The sequence below is a fragment of the Gobio gobio genome, assembly GCF_949357685.1.
Source record: "Gobio gobio genome assembly, chromosome: 8".
NCBI classification, from domain to species: Eukaryota; Metazoa; Chordata; class Actinopteri; order Cypriniformes; family Gobionidae; genus Gobio; species Gobio gobio.
The window spans coordinates 53,510,665-53,529,380 of record NC_137114.1 but is presented as its reverse complement, the minus strand read 5'-3'; the positions used below and the strand labels follow the sequence as shown (position 1 = coordinate 53,529,380).

The window sequence follows — 18,716 nt, the reverse complement described above, 5'->3', positions numbered from 1 at the left end:
AGTTCAAGCGGCCGCGCGACGCGATCATCTGTGAAGGCGATCGATCGTCTCTTACTAAAGTATAAACATGAATGAACATCTGAAGGTATGCTGAGGATACATTACAACTTACTGTCATGTATATATGTGCTGTAATCGCTAAATCAGTGTTTCAACGGCGATATATAACTGCTTGTAAACTAAAAAATGTCATGTAATGTTAGCATCACATTTAACGTTTCCTCATGCAGTCATTCAATGTCCACAGAATTTTATTCATTAGAGAAATCGACTCTTTCACTAAATATATGCTCTATATTAGCCGTTATATTCATTATATTAGCCTATATATTCATTATATTTTACTTAACCTGTTAGTGATGTCTTGATATTTATGCATGTTAAATAAACCTGTCATGAAAATGACAGACACTGTGTATAAATTATTATATTTCAACAACGAATTGGAGAAGAAAAAAAAACCCAAACTGACGCGAAACCGGCAAATGTGGCAACAGAACAAGATGAATACAGCAGTTGAATCTCACTCAACACGCACTAAACTCATTAATAAAGACAGGAGTAGACGAAATTTGGAGTTACTTTGCTTATAAAACTGCTGAAGAACCATCAAACCTTGCCAAGCATCGTCACTTAATTCCTGACTTGTAAAGACCTTAAGAGATCGACAGGTGAGTGCATAATTCTAACGATCTAATTTAGACATTTTTCTTTTAACACTGATTTACGCACATACATAAGATCGTATCGTTTAAATATAAAGAAATCTCCAGCGTTCGTTTCAACCAGTGACGTTTAGACCTCATAATATTTGCACGCAAACACTATTGCACTATTTACATCCGCGAAAGACATAACCAACTGTGTTTATGCAACTACTCACTAAAGATTGACATTTTTGACATAATTTTGTGTGTATTTGATTGAGGAAAAACAACTAAATTTGGAATGCGCGAGCTCTTTAGGCGTGTGTGTGTGTGTGTGTGTGTGTGTGTGTGTGTGTGTGTGTGTGTGTGTGTGTGTGTGTGTGTGTGTGTGTGTGTGTGTGTGTGTGTGTGTGTGTGTGTGTGTGTGTGTGTGTGTGTGTGTGTGTGTGTGTGTGTGTGTGTGTGTGTGTGTGTGTGTGTGTGTGTGTGTGTGTGTGTGTGTGTGTGTGTGTGTGTGTGTGTGTGTGTGTGTGTGTGTGTGTGTGTGTGTGTGTGTTGTTGGCATGAGCGCAAAGAAAACTCTCTCTCAAAGAGCTCTCATCCCATATGTATTACGAAATGCTATAAAATCGACGTGGGCAAGTGATTTCCGCCAGCTGTCCCGCAACGGAAGTGAAAGTGTTGAATCTGAGCGCGCAGATTGCTTTTATAGTGCAGGTGCGATGTCTTTTCAAGCCAGAAGCAATGGAGACGCGCAGTAATGCTGAAATTACTTACAAAAAAGTTTCCAAATGACTGATTGATGTGACTGTCTTTGTTGATTAATTTAATAATAAACATTGCGGTAATTACCCGCTTCATGAACCCAAAACTTGCGAGAGTGAGTAAAATTATGCGCAATACCCGCATCAAAATTCAGACCCTGTATGGTATCGATTTAATATCGGGACTTCGGTATTAGATTGTGGTAACGTACCGAAGACAAAATTGTGGTATCGAGCCATCCCTACGCGCTAGAAGCGAAAACAGTCCGGTTCCGATTTTTGTCCGGTCAACCGGTGCATCCCTAACAAAAACTACGTTTTCAAAAAGCTTTGTTTCGTGAGTAAAAACACGTCTCAGTGTGGACAGACGGCCAAAACAGAGAGAAAAATTCGCATTTTCAAATGAACACGTATTAGTGTGTAACTGACCTAAACTAGCCTATAGTTTATACACATTTCGCTTTATTTACCAGTGTTTTACATTAATGTAATAATAAAATGTGACTTATAGTCTCTCTCTCTTTCCCTCTCAAAAAACGAATCTTATTTTTTTTAACAATCAGCAAATGTTTGTTGAAAAATTACTTTTTAAAACAATACAATACAATTCGTACTGTAACCGGTTAATTATGAGCATGCCTAGTTTAAGCATTAATTGCATATAATAACACGGCTCTTTCTTTCTTGTTCTTTATTTCATTTATTTATTTTCACAGGACATTCTGCTCAAATGTGTCACACACACACACACAACTAGTGTTGTTTTCGTCAACGAAAAGTATGACTAAATATCTTCGTCAACGAACCTTTATAACGTGACGAAAACGAGACGAGACGCAACGTAAATGCTGGTCATGTGACGATGACGAATAAAAACGAGACTAAATGTGGTTCACAAAATAAAAACTATGCTAAAATGTCTCTTCATTTTCGTTGACGAAAATGAGACGAGACGAAAAGTCGTGTTTTTATTTTGCAGTATTTCTGTGCGTCTCATTCAGGGGCTGCATCAGGTCTCACTGCGCAGACGCAGGTGACATCACTCTCTTCAAACCCCACTCGCGCGGCGTCTCCGGTGAGTGAACGGGTCCTTTGGCCGGCCAGTCGGGGTTCGTAAGCCCTATTCGGACGGTAATTGTTTGTCCTGCGGTCGTAAGGTGTCTTCATCATTTACAGGGGCTAGTCAGTGATTTTATTGTCGTCTTAATACAGAATATCAGTGTTTTTCTCCCACCACCCGTGTAAAAATCTCCGGCCGAATTACCTAACTGAATTACTGTTTGACAAACACCAAGGTCGTGGGGTGCCGTCTGAATCCACATCTCTGAGTTTTCAATCACTTCAGAATTCACGGTTTATATCCTTTTTGGCCACTGCAGAGCACCGTGCGGTTGTGCTTCGCTGTTATCTGGATGCATTTTAAAGATCTAGACTTTTATTACTGAAATATTGGTAAGTATTTACAAGAGCAAGATATTTCATCACCGCTCAAAGAAAGAAAGAAAAGCACGTAAACATTTGAAATGTGCCGTTATAACGGCAGCAATTATATATGTTAAAATAACCGCTGCATTATGAATACCTCATAAGCGAATAAGAGGCTATATTCACTTATTTCCACTCATTTCCATGTGGAATAAAATTACATCCTTTATTTTGAGATAAAATACAAGACAGAAAAACATTTTAACTATAATGTGGGTCTAATTTTATACATATTTAAATAATTAAATAATAATTTGGATATTATTTTCCTATTATTAAATTAAATATGCATTTATTCTTATTAAGACATTTGGAAAAACTTTTATTGAAGTGGAAAATAAAACGGGTGTTGTGGAAATAGATGGGGAAAAATGTGGCCACAAAAATCACAGGAAAAAACACCACAAACCTTAAGAGACATCTCAATGTTTTTATTTATTTTATTTAAATGTATGTGTGTGTCCTTTTAACATGTTTAGTTGGTAAAATAAATATGTTGTAACTTCAAATCAGAGCGTCTTCCGTGTCTGGAATGGATGTATTCTTGAGTCTAAGGTAACAATAATATAATAAGATAACCTTGTTTGAAATGGGTTTGGCTAAAAGAAGATTTTGGTTTTGTCTATAATACGTACTTATACTACATTGACTGGGTTAAATAGAATTGCATTACTAAAAAGAGACTAAAATACAATTTGCATTGACTAAAACTTGACTAAAATGTCATCAGTTTTCGTCGACTAAAACTAGACGAAAATAGTCATAGATAATTCTGACTAAAATAAGACTAAAATGCTCAGACTTTTAGTCGACTAAAACTTGACTAGACTAAAAAGAGTATGACTATGACTAAAACTAATAAAAACTAAAATGACAGCTTGACACAAAGACTAGACTAAAACTAAAATGAAAACAGGCCGCCAAAAACAACACTACACACAACACACACACACACTCTTCAGTGTATTGATTCTGCTGACAACCCCTCCCCTTTTTAAACTATGTCCCGGTCAGCTGACCATCTGTACCGTTCCTAATTGTGCAACACTAAAAAGGGGGGGAGGGTTGTTGGGAAGAGAGAAAAATGGCCTGAAATGGGGCTTGACTTCAAACCTCAAATGGAGTGTGTGTGTGTGTGTGTGTGTGTGTGTTTTTGATGAGTCAGTGCAGTAACACACACCCCTCTCTCTGTGTTTCTCTGCCAGTACCGTCCCTCATACGTGACCCCTCAGCAGTATCAGGTGGCCGGTTCTCCTGGTTTCTACCCCGGCACAAGCCCGGCTGATTACGGTATGTAGTACGGAGAGAGGAAGCAGGAAATCCACGTGTGTGTGTGTGTGTGTGTGTGTGTGTGCGTGCTCCTCCTAGTGGGAAATAATTTTTCAGCATCTCTTAGTGAGAATCATCACTATGCGAATATGAATCAACTTGATTCAATATTCAACTGATTTTGTTGTTGACTGAAAACAGTTTGAGAACAGTTTGTTGTTGTTATTGTTCCGAATCGCCATGGTTATGTCGTCACGACCCTGAGCACATTAACATAAGACCGCCCACATTTACGCATCAACACTTATGCAGAAGGCAGGGCTCATTAATATATAGATGTCTTAAAGGTACAGTGACAGAAACCGTTTGATTGTAAAGAGAGCGGCTGACAGCGGTAGATTTCCAGTAGTCGTTTCTCCCTTTGTTTTGTGTTTCTTTTGTTTGCTTGTCATTCTTTGTCTTATTCTGTTGTTTACCGCTCTTTCTTTCTTTTCTTTTATTTCATCTTATGAATTGATTTATTATCCGTTCTTTCTATTTATGTATTTGTTTTTTCCCTTTCTTTCACTTTCTTTCTTTACTGTTCTTTATTTCTTTTATTTATTTATTCTCTTTGATTTAATTAATTTATTTGTTCTTAATTTCAATTTCTTTCTTTTTTTCTATTTCTTGTTCTTTATTTTTCTTTTATTTAATTTGATTTATTTGAGTGTCTTACCATCTTTCTTTCTTTTTATCGCTTTCTTTATTTATTTACTGTTCTTTATTCATTTTATTTATTTTCTTTAATTTAATTAATTTATTGTTCTTTATTTCAAATTAAACATTTAAATATACATTTTCCATTTGTATCTTTCTTTTTTTTCTTGTTCTTTATTTCTCTTTATTTTATTTAATTATTTATTTTTTGTTCTTTCTTTTTTTCTTTTGCTTTCTTTATTTACGGTTATTTGTTTATTTATTATGTAACAAATGTATTATTTGTTCTTTATTTCTACTTTATTCTCTTTATTTATTTTATTTAATTGTATTAATTAATGTATTGTATGTTTTTTCGTTTTATGTATATTTAAATTTCTTTCTTTCTTTTGCTTTCTTTCTTTATTTACTGTTCTTTCTTTATTTTCTTTAATTTAATTAATTTATTCTTTATTTCTGTTTATGTTTAAATTTCTTTCCATTTGTTTCTCTTTCTTTCTTTCTTTCTTGTTCTTTCTTTCTCTTTCTTTATTTTATTTAATTGTATTAATTAATTTATTAATTGTTCTTTCTTATGTTTTTAAGTTTCTTTCTTTCTTTCTTTCTTTCTTTCTTTCTTTCTTGTTCTTTATTTCTCTTTATTTAATTTAATTATATTAATTAATGTATTATGTTCTTTCTTTTTTATATATTTAAGTTTCTTTCTTTCTTTCACTTTCTTTATTTATTGTTTTTTCTTTATTTTCTTTAATTGAATTAATTTATTCTTTATTTCTATTTATATATTTAAATTTCTTTCCATTTGTATCTATCTTTCTTGTTCTTTCTTTCTTTCTCTTTATTTATTTTAATTGAATTGAATTAATTAATTTATTAATTGTTCTTTCTTTTTATGTTTTTAAGTTTCTTTCTTCTTTTGCTTTCTTTCTTTATTTTCTTTAATTTATTATTTATCTCTATTTATATATTTAAATTTATTTCCATTTGTATCTTTATGTATTTCTTGTTCTTTATTTCTCTTATATATTTATTTAAGTTTATTAATTAATGTATTTTTTTTTTCTTTTTATGTATTTTAAGTTTCTTTCATTGTATTTCATTTATTTTTTTATGTATTTGTTTATTAATGTATTGATTGAATGATGTGTCCCAGCCTCTCTTGTCTGAGGTTATTCTCATGTGTATTTCGGATGCCTCCCGTCCTGTGGTTGGCGCTGTCACAAATGTCAAAAGTGACCTTTTAAGTGTGTGTGTGTGTGTGTCCTGAAGTGTCTGAGCACACCCTGCCTGGAGCAGAGCTCTGTCTATCAGCGCCCGCTCTCTCTGCTTGTGGAAGTGATGTGTCTGGTAGGAGCCGGGTGTTATTTTAGTCAAACCCCCACCAGCAACAGCGCACGTTCAGCGGATCAAATCTGTCTCACGTCCATCCTCAGTGTGTGTCTCACTGACCTGCGGCGCCGCAGACAGACAGGCAGGGCAGGTTAGACGAGGGAGGAGTTGAGTGTAGAGGTGAAAGTATCGAGAGGGGATCATGGGCAACAGGGCGTCCGGCAGAAGCTCTGAGGGTATGTGACACTGATTTCTCTGGGTTACAGTCCTCTGTCTGTCCGTCTGTCTGTCTGTGGGTTTTGACTATATTTAGTCTCGCCTCGCTCTGGTCAACAATGCTCCCTCAGTAATGCGAGTTGAGTGACTAAAGAAAGAAACAACCAATCAGAGCACTTAAAAGTGACCATATGACCGGAGTTTTTCCTCTTTATTAATTTCCTTTAAATAGTAATGTACTACTTTTGACATTTGTTTTGCATAGACAGATTTTTGTAATGTAGTTAAAATATAAATAAAAATATATAATATGCAATAGATTAAAATGGAATAAATATGCACAATTCAATTGTACATAATCAGCACCATTCATAATGTTATTTTATTTTGAATTAGATTTAGATTTTCAGTTTTCATCACTTTTCACTTAACCATATACTAAACCGTAATTTGAAAATCTTGCGCCGTTCCAATAATTATTATTTAAATATTTCTAATTGGCTTCATTTTATTTTTTAGTAATTTTAGTATTTCAACTTTATTTTTTCAACTTGTTTTTCATTGATTACAAAATTTTTCATCCAACATTTTAATTAAAGTAGTTAAAATGTTAATAAAAAATAATAAAACATAATATGCAATAGATTAAAATGGAATAAATATGCACAATTAAATTGTATGCTATGACCATTCATAATGTTATTTTATTTCAGCATTTATTAATTTTGAATTAGCTATAATTTTTATATTTTTAGTTTTTGTCTTTATTTAATTAATATTTAAATGTTTTATTATTATAATTTTTCCCAAATCAAATCACGTTTCACTTAACCATATACAAAACAGTAATTATTATTTAAAAATATATATTAAACATATTATTTAAATATTTATAAATGAACACAAAAAAAATCAGTTTTGTCATTTTAGTATTTCAAGTTTTTCATCTTAAATGTATAATTTGTTATTTCAGGTTTAATTCCATTAACAAAAAAACAACAACTAATATTTCAGCATTCAACAGCATCATATGTCTTATGAACTACATGGGAGTCATATGAACTACTTTAAAGGGTTATGATAAATCATATTTCTCTTGATCTTTTGTCATATAAGAGTCTTTGTACCATTAAAACATCCTGTAAGTGTCAGAACTTAAAACATCCTCCTCATTATAAACAAAGCATTCATTTAGTCAAGCGCCAAAAACAGCTCGTTTTGATATTGTGAGATCTGTGATGTCATCATCACTCCACAGGCCCCGCCCACTGGCGCTCAGTCTCTTAACGGCGATGTGACATTTGCGTCTCTGTGCAGACTTCAGAAGATCCTAGCGACGGAAACAAGTGGATGGTTTGTTTTAATGGCGTCCTGGGTCGAGTCGGAGGATTATATGTTTGTTCGGAGCATTTTGTTTTGTGAACGAGGCTCAGCGTAATGCAGAGTTCGCTAAGAAACCTGTGTCGACAGATGAAGCAGCGACTGTGCTGGATCTGACCGCCTCACAAACCATACGTTTCATAATGCTTTGTTTGAGAATGACTGTTTTAATTGGATGTTTTCAATAGCAAGTGGGCGTTGATACGGTTTCCTATGCAATGACGTTAGCCAATCATAACAGTGGGCGTTTACTGACCAGCCTTAAAGGAGCCACGCCTTTAAAACGGATCATATTAAAATCCATGTCATGATCCTTTTAATCCTTATTTTTGGTGTCGTGATCACAATGACCTGTTGTGTTGTGGATAAGAGCTGCTGTATTTAATATCACAGGGTTGGAATGACGAGAAAGGAAGTAAATAATGGCAGAATGTTTGTTTTTGGCTGAACCGTGGACATTAAGGACTTTAAAACGACTCTATTGTACAGCCCACCAGCGTGTAGATGAGAGCAGTGGTTGTTTCCTGAGGGTGTGCAGGTCAAATATAAATTTGGCTGTGACAGATTGTGTGTTTGCTGAAGGTGTTGTGTGTATGTATGTGTGTTGACAGTGTTGTTAACTTATGAGGTTTTCACCTCAAGTGACCTAAGATTCATTAAAGTGTGCTTCGCTCTTGCCGTTTTTTCTCTTTCACGTGATGTTCCGAATTCTGAATTGTGTGATATCACACTAATACTAAACTGATATAACCCCTTGTAAGATATTTTTCTCTTGCGTGTTTCTTCCAGCCGGGGCGTATTACCCTGCTCAGCCCCAGTTCACGCCCCCTGTTGCCCCTGCGCCTGTTATTATGAACCCCGCCCCCCAGCAGCAACAGGCTCCTCCCCCTCAACAGCAGCAAGCTCCGCCCAGACGGGAACGCAAGCCGGTAAGGCATGAATCGACACACATCTACAGCCTCAGTGTTCTTTGTGTGAATGTGTTTTGAGATTTCTTCACATTTTTACTTGCATCTCTTATAGTACCAGAAAATATTGCTGTGTATTATTTTGCTCGGCAATCATTTTAGTGAGCCGTATGTCTTAATTTGTTAATGTCATGCCTCTTTAACTGCCGCAAACGGACCAAATCCGGTCTTTGAGATGACTGTTTCTCTGGGAAGGCATTTATGTGCAGTGAGCGAAGATCTAACCTGAATGCTGTTCTTTCATCATTGGCACACATGCTGAAGGCCTGCTGTGCTTGTGTTTTCAATACATCTTTAAAGGGTTAGTTCACCCAAAAATGAAAATTCTGTCATTAATTACTCACCCTCATGTCGTTGGACACCCGTCAGACCTCCGTTCATCTTCAGACACAAATGAAGATATTTTAGTGTAAAGCTGATGCTGAGAAAGGCTTCAGATAGGCCTCCATTGGCATTCAGTACATTTACACTCACAAGACCCATAAAAGGCACTTAAAACGCCGTTACAAAGTCCATCTCACCACAGTGACTCTACAGTAATTTTTGTGTGCAAAAAAAAATCAAAATAACACCTTTAGCCAACTTGTTCTTGTCTTCCGTGTGTGTCTTCACGACGCATGCGCGAGAATATGACGTAGCGCCGGCGTTCGGGAATCCATGAAATGCACACTTAAGCCCGATTTTGAGAACTACACCGAGACCTAAAGCACGATCAATGTAGAATTCAACAGCTGAGATACGCGCGTCTTCCTCTGCTTGTAAACAAATCTCTTCTGGGTCATGTGTCTGAACGCCGGATCTGCTCATATTCTCACGCATGCGTCGTGGAGACACACACGGAAGACAAGAACAAGCTGGATAAAGGTGTTATTTTGATTTTTTTTTGCTCACAAAAACTATTGTCGTTGCTTCGTAAAAATTACTGTAGAGTCACTGTGGTGAGATGGACTTTGTAACGGCGTTTTTAGTGCCTTTTATGGGTCTTGTGAGTGTAAATGTACTGAATGCCAATGGAGGCCTATCTGAAGCCTTTCTCAGCATCAGCTTTACACTAAAATATCTTCATTTGTGTCTGAAGATGAACGGAGGTCTGACGGGTGTCCAACCACATGAGGGTGAGGAATTAATGACAGAATTTTCATTTTTGGGTGAATTAACCCTTTAAAAGCTTTTGGTTTGTCCCTCTCAGAGCTGAATATGTTCTGAGCTCATCTCCTAAAGGAAAGCATTGGGTTTTTATAAAGCAGTTGCAGGGCTCCAGACAAAAAATAAATAAATTAATGAGCCATTGGCTCCCATATGGGGAAATTATTTAAGTGCCACAAAATAATAAACGTGTTTTAATTTTGTCATGTGTTGTCACATCTGCCCTCCTTTTCATTGTATTGCATTTTCATCCATCAGTTGGCCACTGAGTATAATTTGGCCTCATGCATCCTCTTTTGTTCATTAGTAATATCGGAGCGGATCATTTGGTGAAATGCAGCTTTTCACATGCAATTATATGGCTGGTGTTCGATTTCATTTTTAGCTCCTTCCATTTTATGTAGACAACAGGTTAAGTAAAAGTATAAGGATTATGTGAGTGCATATATTTAGCAAGGTACCCCCTTTCTATAGCTATTTTTCTAGATGACTAATGAGTTTATGAGCATCGAATAGTGTTCATTTAAGTTAAGACGAGACTAAATATGTTCGTCAACGACCTTTTTTTCCATGATGAAGACGAGACTGCACCACTGTCCAAAAACGCTGACTAAGACTAAATTAACATGCATTATTGTTGACGAAAAAAGACGAGACTAAAATGTTTAAAATAAAAATTGAGATAAAATCTCTCTTCATTTCCGTCTACAATCGTCTCTACTTTTTCATCATGAGATGAATATTCAGCTGTTCAAAATATTCTGAAAGAGTTTGGCTTAAGCCACGGATACACTATACAGGTGTTTGCGGCAATTTTTGGTAAACAGTACAGCAAGTGTGCATTGATTATTACATCAGCCACATTTACAGTATCATTTTATTATGGAGAGTGGTAGAGATGCAACATTGTGAACATTAATGTTAATATTGTTCTTGTCCTCAAGTATTCCTTACTAATTAGTCACACTTATACTCATTGGTGGTCAAATGTGACCATACACCTTAACTATTTTAAAAATAAATAGCCTAAATTTTAGTTCAATAATATTTATTGAATATTTTGAGATCTTTTGATCTTTTTCATTAATGACCACTTTAAAAAAAAATCTAATATTTGTATTATTTATATTACAATTAGTGTAGTAATTAAGGTTTAAATAGAGAATTCCAATGCAAAGAGGCAAATTAGAGTCATTTTGTGGCTGGGAAAATAACATTTTTCACTTGTAATGCCATTACCCACTATAGGTGCCTGTATGGCTCTTTAATCAATACACATTCTAGTCGCTCAAACGTACTTATTTGTGAAATTTTTAAATGTTAATAATAGTGAATAGTAATGAATGCAAGCAAATATAATTTAACCCCCAAAAAAGTTAAAAATGGTGCTAAAAGGCAAACTTATTTTTCCTAATGTACAGTAGAGTATATACATATGAATTCATACTGAATCAAGATCGAAATCGATATTTGCGCCCATCGTCTCATAAGCTAATGCTGATTTTAGGTAAATCAACCGGTCAGCTGTGGTGTTGTGGCACATTATGCAGGTTATATGTATTTTATGTAACTTATTTTGCCACACAATATATTGAGTTTTCTTTTGACTAAAACTAGACTAAAATGACGAGACTTTTAGACTAACTAACACTTGACTAACAATATGTGGATGACTAAATAGGACTAAAACTAACAAGGACATTTGGCATAAGACTAAGACTAAATTAAAAATAGGTTGAATTATGTCTGACATGAACACATGAACTTCATCTCCAGAGTCACTTCATCAGCATTTCACCGTTTCTATCATCATAATATCATAAACACACAGAAACTCAGAGTCAAAATAAAAGTCCTGTTTAACTTTATATGATGACATAGCTAAATTCTACTGTACAACAGTAATATATTTATGTCCCAATGTAATAATAATACTAACACTAATAAAAATATGAAAAAGGGGTTATTAAAACTTTGTTATTTTATGTGAAGCACGTTTTTGACACATTTGGATGGCCAGAATAATTAATATACACAACAGAATTTGTTAAAAATTCAAATGGAATTTGAGAAGAAAAATAAAACGCATTTCATTGGGCCCTAAACATGTCATTTTTGTTAAACTTTTAACAAATTGTTGATAAATAATGATTTTAATTAATTAGACATGCTTTTTGTTTAGAAACATTTAATTTAACCATTAAAAAAAAAAGTCCCAAAAATATTAAACAGGGAAAAACTGAATCTAAGAAAAATTAATTAATAAGACAAAACTCATAGGCCCCTACATATTTGTACACATCTGGTTATCTTGCAGTAAACGTATGCTGCAGTGTTTCTATACTTTAAATAAAGTATTAACTAAGAAAATACTTTTAGCTTTATTACTGTTTTTAAAGTACTAAGTTATGTTGTGATTCACCTCAAAGCTGTTTGGTTTGGTTCATGGATTATAACTCTCTGTTACGGCCATAACCAAATAATATGACTCTTTAAACCAAATTAAATAATGGATACGGACACATGAGTGAATCACAGACTGTTTGTAACATGAATCATGTGAACATGAATTTAACACAATAATGATGTGCACGGATGAATCATTTATTATAAACACAGTGATTATTCCATGAATTGTCCATTTTGATTTCATGGTGACTTTAAGCAGTGGCATCACCACAAAAAATGCATTGGTCCTGTTGTAACGGATGCTATATTTCCACAGCCGGTTAAAGGTCATTTCACCGAAGACACTGGAGCATCAGCGCTTCAGTGGTGGATGTGTTGAGTGTGTGTTTGCGCTGTTATCAGGCTCTCTGGGAGCTCACAGCTGGGAAACTGCACTGGACTTTGAGTTCCCGTGTCTCGCATTCGCTCCGTCAGTGAGATTACATTTCAGAGGAATAGAAACTGAGAGAAAGTTGTGGAAGGAAGAGAGGCGGGGGAAAGAGAGAGGTGTGTGTGTGTGTGTGTGTGTGTGTGTGTGTGTGTGTGTGTGTGTGTGTGTGTGTGTGTGTGTGTGTGTGTGTGTGTGTGTGTGTGTGTGTGTGTGTGTGTGTGTGTGTGTGTGTGTGTGTGTGTGTGTGTGTGTGTGTGTGTGTGTGTGTGTGTGTGTGTGTGTGTGTGTGTGTGTGTGTGTGTGTGTGTGTGAGATGAAACAAACTGTTGCATTATATAATGAATGAAACACAATATTGCTTTCATTGAGAAACATTTGCCGAGTCTTTTTTACTGTATTTACTGTCTGAATTGATTGCAAATCTACAACATATTTGCCATTAAATATGTATTTTTGATTGAGCTTTATTTGGAGTAAATGCTTTTTTATAAGTCCATTTTATTTTCATTTTTGGTATTCTCAAACAAACTGATGAAAGTCAGTGGGTTCAGTTCTAGGGCTCCACGTGGCTCTCAGTCTCCACCCCTCTCTCTCTCTCTCTCTCTCTCTCTCTCTCTCTCTCGCTCTCTCTCTCTCTCTCTCTCTCTCTCTCTCGCTCTCTCTCGCTCTCTCTCGCTCTCTCTCTCTCTCTCTCTCTCTCTGTGTTCAGTGTGGTGGGCGTTCCACATTCCTGTGCACTCGTTTCACAAGGCTGAACTCTCTCTCTCTCTCTCTCTCTCTCTCTCTCACACTGTTTTTCCTTCCCTACTCTCCTGTACGTGAGAGAGAGTTTGAGGCCCACGTTGGCCCAGGCCGTGTGTGACTGTGCTGCCCTGTTTAGTGTGTCCGAGTTAGGCTGAGTTTAAACTACAGCCCCAGGATGAGCCGGGCCTAGCAGAGCTCAACCTCTCCGTCCGAGGGGAGGAAGGTAGGGAATGTGCTGTCTCATGCGTGTGTGTGTGTGGGGGGGGGGGGGTGTTTGTCTCGTTGAACTGGTAAGCCAATATATAATTCATTGTGATAGATAAGTTGGACAGACAGACTGCTTTGAGTTTGTGAGAGTTTTAAGAGGCCATGTGAAAGTTTTCCAGGCTCTTGTGCATTCTCTTCTTTATAAGGTGCTCCATGGTGTGCGTGCGTGTCTGCCAGAGACATTCACCGCATATTTTGTCTCTTACAGCACTGATAAATGCTTCTTGGATTTAATCACTCGCTGTTGTTGTTTTCCTGTTGTTCATATCGTCTTTCCCATGTGCTGCATGTTAACTCGAGTCGTGTTTTCCCTGTAGATCAGGATCAGAGACCCTAATCAGGGAGGTCGAGACATCACAGAAGAGATCATGTCAGGAGGTCGCAGTGGCTTGACACCGACACCTCCACAGGTAACCTGCACACACCTGAATGCTCCACTTTACACACCCTCATGACTTACAGCACCAAATTGCTTTCATTGAGTCACATTTGCCATCAATACTGATGCGAATTTAATTTAACTACATGCAATTATATGTTGGGATATTGTCATCATGACATGTTTTGCGTCGTGATTTACCTGTGAAAGAACAGCTCATTTTATGAACTGACAGCCTGTCCGATAATCTAGGACATTAAACATTTATTTTAGAGAGCTCTATTTTGGAGTTAACCCTTTGGTGCTGCTCGTGTGCCAGTCAAAAATAATCCAAATTAACCCTTTGGTGCTGTTTGTGTGCCGGTAAAAAAATACCAAAATTAACCCTCTGGTGCTTCTCGTGTGCCAGTCAAAAATTGACCGTCTGGTGCTGCTTGTGTGCCGGTCAAAAACAATCCAAATTAACCCTTTGGTGCTGCTTGTGTTCTGGTCAAAAATAATCCAAAATAACCCTTTGGTGTTGCTCGTGTGCCGGTCAAAAAAAATACCGGAATTAACCCTTTGGTGCTGCTCGCGTGCCGGGTCAAAAATTACTGAAATTAACATTTTGGTGTTGCTCGTGCTGGTCAGAAACGACCGGAATTAACCCTTTGGTGTTGCTCGTGTGCCGGACAGAAATTACAGAAATTAACATTTTGGTGCTGCTCGCGTGCCGGGTCAAAAATGACTGAAATTAACATTTTGGTGCTGTTCGTGTGCTGGTCAGAAATGACCGGAATTAACCCTTTGGTGTTGCTCGTGTGCCGGGCAGAAATTACAGAAATTAACCCTTTAGTGCTGCTCGCGTGCCGGGTCAAAAATGACTGAAATTAACATTTTGGTGTTGCTCGTGCTGGTCAGAAACGACCGGAATTAACCCTTTGGTGTTGCTCGTGTGCCGAGCAGAAATTACAGAAATTAACATTTTGGTGTTGCTCGTGTGCCGGGTCAAAAATGACTGAAATTAACATTTTGGTGCGGTTCGTGTGCTGGTCAGAAATGACCGGAATTAACCCTTTGGTGTTGCTCGTGTGCCGGACAGAAATTAACCCTTTGGTGCTGGTCGTGTGCTGGTCAAAAAAATTACCCGATTTAACCCTTTGGTGCTGCTCGCGTCCTGGGTCAAAAAAATAAAAATAATAATTGTTCTGTCCTATGTGTTCTGTGCTAGATTAACCAAGACTTGTTAAAACTTGTATATTGTTGCCCTTAACTGTTTTAGTGGCTTCTATTGCTCTCCTTTGTAAGTCGCTTTGGATATAAGCGTCTGCTAAATGACTAAATGTTCTGTAACTTTTACTAGTGTGACTGTTTGTTTCGTACCATTTGGATGAAGTAAAAAAAAAAGTCACTGAGAATTGTTTTTCTATTTTGTTTTATTTAACATTATCTTCAAACAATGATTAGCTGTTGTAAAGCTCAATGGCATTTAATGATTCAGAATCATATTTAATCATAAGTATATTTAAATCGAAGCTGTGACATTGATAATCTGTTTTCTGATATTTCATATGAATAATATAGAATTAATTTGTATTATTTCCTTAACAAAGCCCAACGGTGACAACGCCACACCTGTGGTCATCATGACAACCAGGGCGGAGTTTCCCATCCCTCCAGGTGAAAGCCCGTTTCCCGACACCCCGTCGACTCCGCCCCCTACCAGTCCCATAAGTGATACGGTAGATGCTCCGCCCCTAGCACCTGCAGACGAAGGCCATGTGACACCCACTATGGTGGAACCGCCCCCCTCTAATGGTGCAGAAGCCACACCCACCAAGAGCAAAGAGGAGGGGCCTATGACTGTAGCGCTTCCTGTCCCCGCCCCCCGGGCAGAGCCTGCGCTGGAATCCCCAATAGTGCAACCGGAAGAGCTCCAGCTGTTCAACGGAGTCCCAGCAAGAGACATCAGCCCTATTGCTGAGCCGGACGTCACTAAAGAAGCACCACCGGTTACTACGGAAATCCCTGATAGGACTGTTCCTCCTCAGGTTGTCAAGGAGACCCCTGTTGCGGTTGTTAAGGAAGTGCCAGCTCCTGTTTTTAAGGAGCCTACTCCTCCAGTTGTCAAGGAGCCTATTCCTCTGGTTGTCAAGGAGACCCCTGTTCCTATCGTCAAGGAGACCCCTGTTCCTGTCGTCAAGGAGACACCTGTTCCTGTCGTCAAGGAGACACCTGTTCCAGTCGTCAAGGAGACACCTGTTCCAGTCGTCAAGGAGACCCCTGTTCCAGTCGTCAAAGAGACCCCTGTTCCAGTCGTCAAGGAGACCCCTGTTCCAGTCGTCAAGGAGACCCCTGCTCCAGTTGTCAAGGAGACCCCTGTTTCAGTCGTCAAGGAGACCCCTGTTCCTGTCGTCAAGGAAACACATGTTTCAGTCGTCAAGGAGACCCCTGTTCCAGTCGTTAAGGAGACCCCTGTTCCTGTCGTCAAGGAAACACATGTTCCTGTCGTCAAGGAGACCGCCGCTCCTGTCGTCAAGGAGACCGCCGCTCCTGTCGTCAAGGAGACCGCCGCTCCTGACGTAAAGGAGACCCCCGCTCCGGTCGCCAAGGCGACCCCTGCTCCTATCGCCAAGGCAACCGTCCCTGTGGTTGCCAAGGAAGCGCCTACAGCGGTTGATGCGGAAGCCCTTGCACAGGAGACTGTTGTCAAGGAGACACCGACTAAACAAGTCCTGGAAACTCCGCTTGTCGTCAAGGAAACACCTTCACTCGCTGCCAAGGAAACCCCTGAGCCACTTTTGAGGGAAGCCACCGCCCCTTCAGAGGTTGTTGCGTGTGTTCCTAAAGCCACGCCCCCTCCGACAGAAGAACGAGAGGACACGCCCACTACACAGACCACACCCTCCGAGAGTACTTTACAAGGTAAAGGCAGTTCATAAGACGGTGTTATTTTAGTATTTGTTTATTTCAGTAGTTGTTTACAACAATACTACTTCTATCCCAGTACTTCTGTGATCGTTTTAATTACTTTAACACAGAAATAACGACACTTTGTGGTTGAAAAACACAGATCTGAATGCTTCGGTATGATTCTGTCAAGAGGAAAATCACGATCTTATAACGTTTAATCGTGTTTGTTTCTGGCCTGAAGCTCCTCTTTCCTCTGTTGGAATTTGATGCAGCCACGCTGTCTGTTTATATGTCTTCATACTCGGTCTGTGTTTGTGTATTTGCAGCACTTTCTGTGCCAAAGAAGAAGAGAAAAATGAAAGACCTGAACAAGAAGGAGGCGGGAGATCTTCTTGATGCCTTCAAAGAGGTGTGTAGAAGAACGCCGACTGTTTTATGCCCACAAACAGCTTCTCTCTGTATTCATTGAAGAACAATAGCACAGTCAGCCCAAGGCCTGTTCGTGGTGTACTTTTGGCACATGCTTTTATGCAACACAACTTGCAGTGCAGTGAGCGATGAGAATCCCAGATTAAACATCTTTTAACCATTTACAGGCGTTTTGAAAATACAGAGTTCACTCGTAGTGCAAAATTCAACCCCTCAGTAAAATGTTGTAGATTTGACTTTTAGCACGGAGCTATAATTTTGAGTGAAAAAGTGATGGGGATAATGAAAATAACAATTGTTTGTTATTATTAGTATTATTTTGATCTTATGTCTTATTGGGCTGCATGATTTGGGAAAAAGGTCTAATTGTGATTATTCTGGTTAGAATTATGATTTGTGTATATGTATATATGTATGTGTATGTATATATATATATATATATATATATATATATATATATATATATATATATACACACACACACACACACACACACACACACACACACACACACACACACACACACACACACACACACACACACACACACACACACACACACACACACACACACACACACACACACACACACACACACACACACACACACACACACACACACACACACACACACACACACACACACAGTGAGTAAATAAGTATTTGAACACCCTGCTATGTTGCAAGTTCTCCCACTTAGAAATCATGGAGGGTCTGAAATTGTCATCGTAGGTGCATGTCCACTCTGAGAGACATAATCTAAAAAATCCAGAAATCACAATGTATGATTTTTTTAACTATTTATTTTTATGATACAGCTGCAAATAAGTATTTGAACACCTGAGAAAATCAATGTTAATATTTGGTACAGTAGCCTTTGTTTGCAATTACAGAGGTCAAACGTTTCCTGTAGTTGTTCAGCAGGTTTGCACTGCAGGAGGGATTTTGGCCCACTCCTCCACACAGATCTTCTCTAGATCAGTCAGGTTTCTGGCCTGAGTTTGAGGTCCTCCAAAGATTCTCTTTTGGGTTTAGGTCTGGAGTCTGGCTAGGCCACGCCAGAACCTTGAGATGCTTCTTACAGAGCCACTCCTTGGTTCTCCTGGCTGTGCTTCGGGTCATTGTCATGTTGGAAGACCCAGCCTCGACCCATCTTCAATGCTCTAACTGAGGGAAGGAGGTTGTTCCCCAAAATCTCGCAATACATGGTCATCCTCTCCTTAATACAGTGCAGTCGCCCTGTCCCATGTGCAGAAAAACACC

General features: G+C 38.1%; 1 protein-coding gene across 6 annotated transcripts in view; it reads left to right on the top strand.

Moving 5' to 3' along the window:
- Window positions 1-18,716, top strand: part of eif4g1b (eukaryotic translation initiation factor 4 gamma, 1b) — a 67,876-nt gene that overhangs the window by 23,389 nt on the left and 25,771 nt on the right. For 5 of the 6 annotated variants that reach the window (XM_079824319.1, XM_079824316.1, XM_079824318.1 and 2 more), the window contains 5 exons: window positions 4,102-4,186; window positions 8,579-8,718; window positions 14,071-14,163; window positions 15,725-17,036; window positions 17,351-17,433. In XM_079824319.1, the coding sequence (XP_079680445.1) occupies window positions 4,102-4,186; window positions 8,579-8,718; window positions 14,071-14,163; window positions 15,725-17,036; window positions 17,351-17,433 (1,713 nt within the window). Of the gene's footprint in view, window positions 1-4,101; window positions 4,187-8,578; window positions 8,719-13,512; window positions 13,710-14,070; window positions 14,164-15,724; window positions 17,037-17,350; window positions 17,434-18,716 lie in introns of those variants that run through there. The other variant, XM_079824320.1, reaches the window with a different exon arrangement.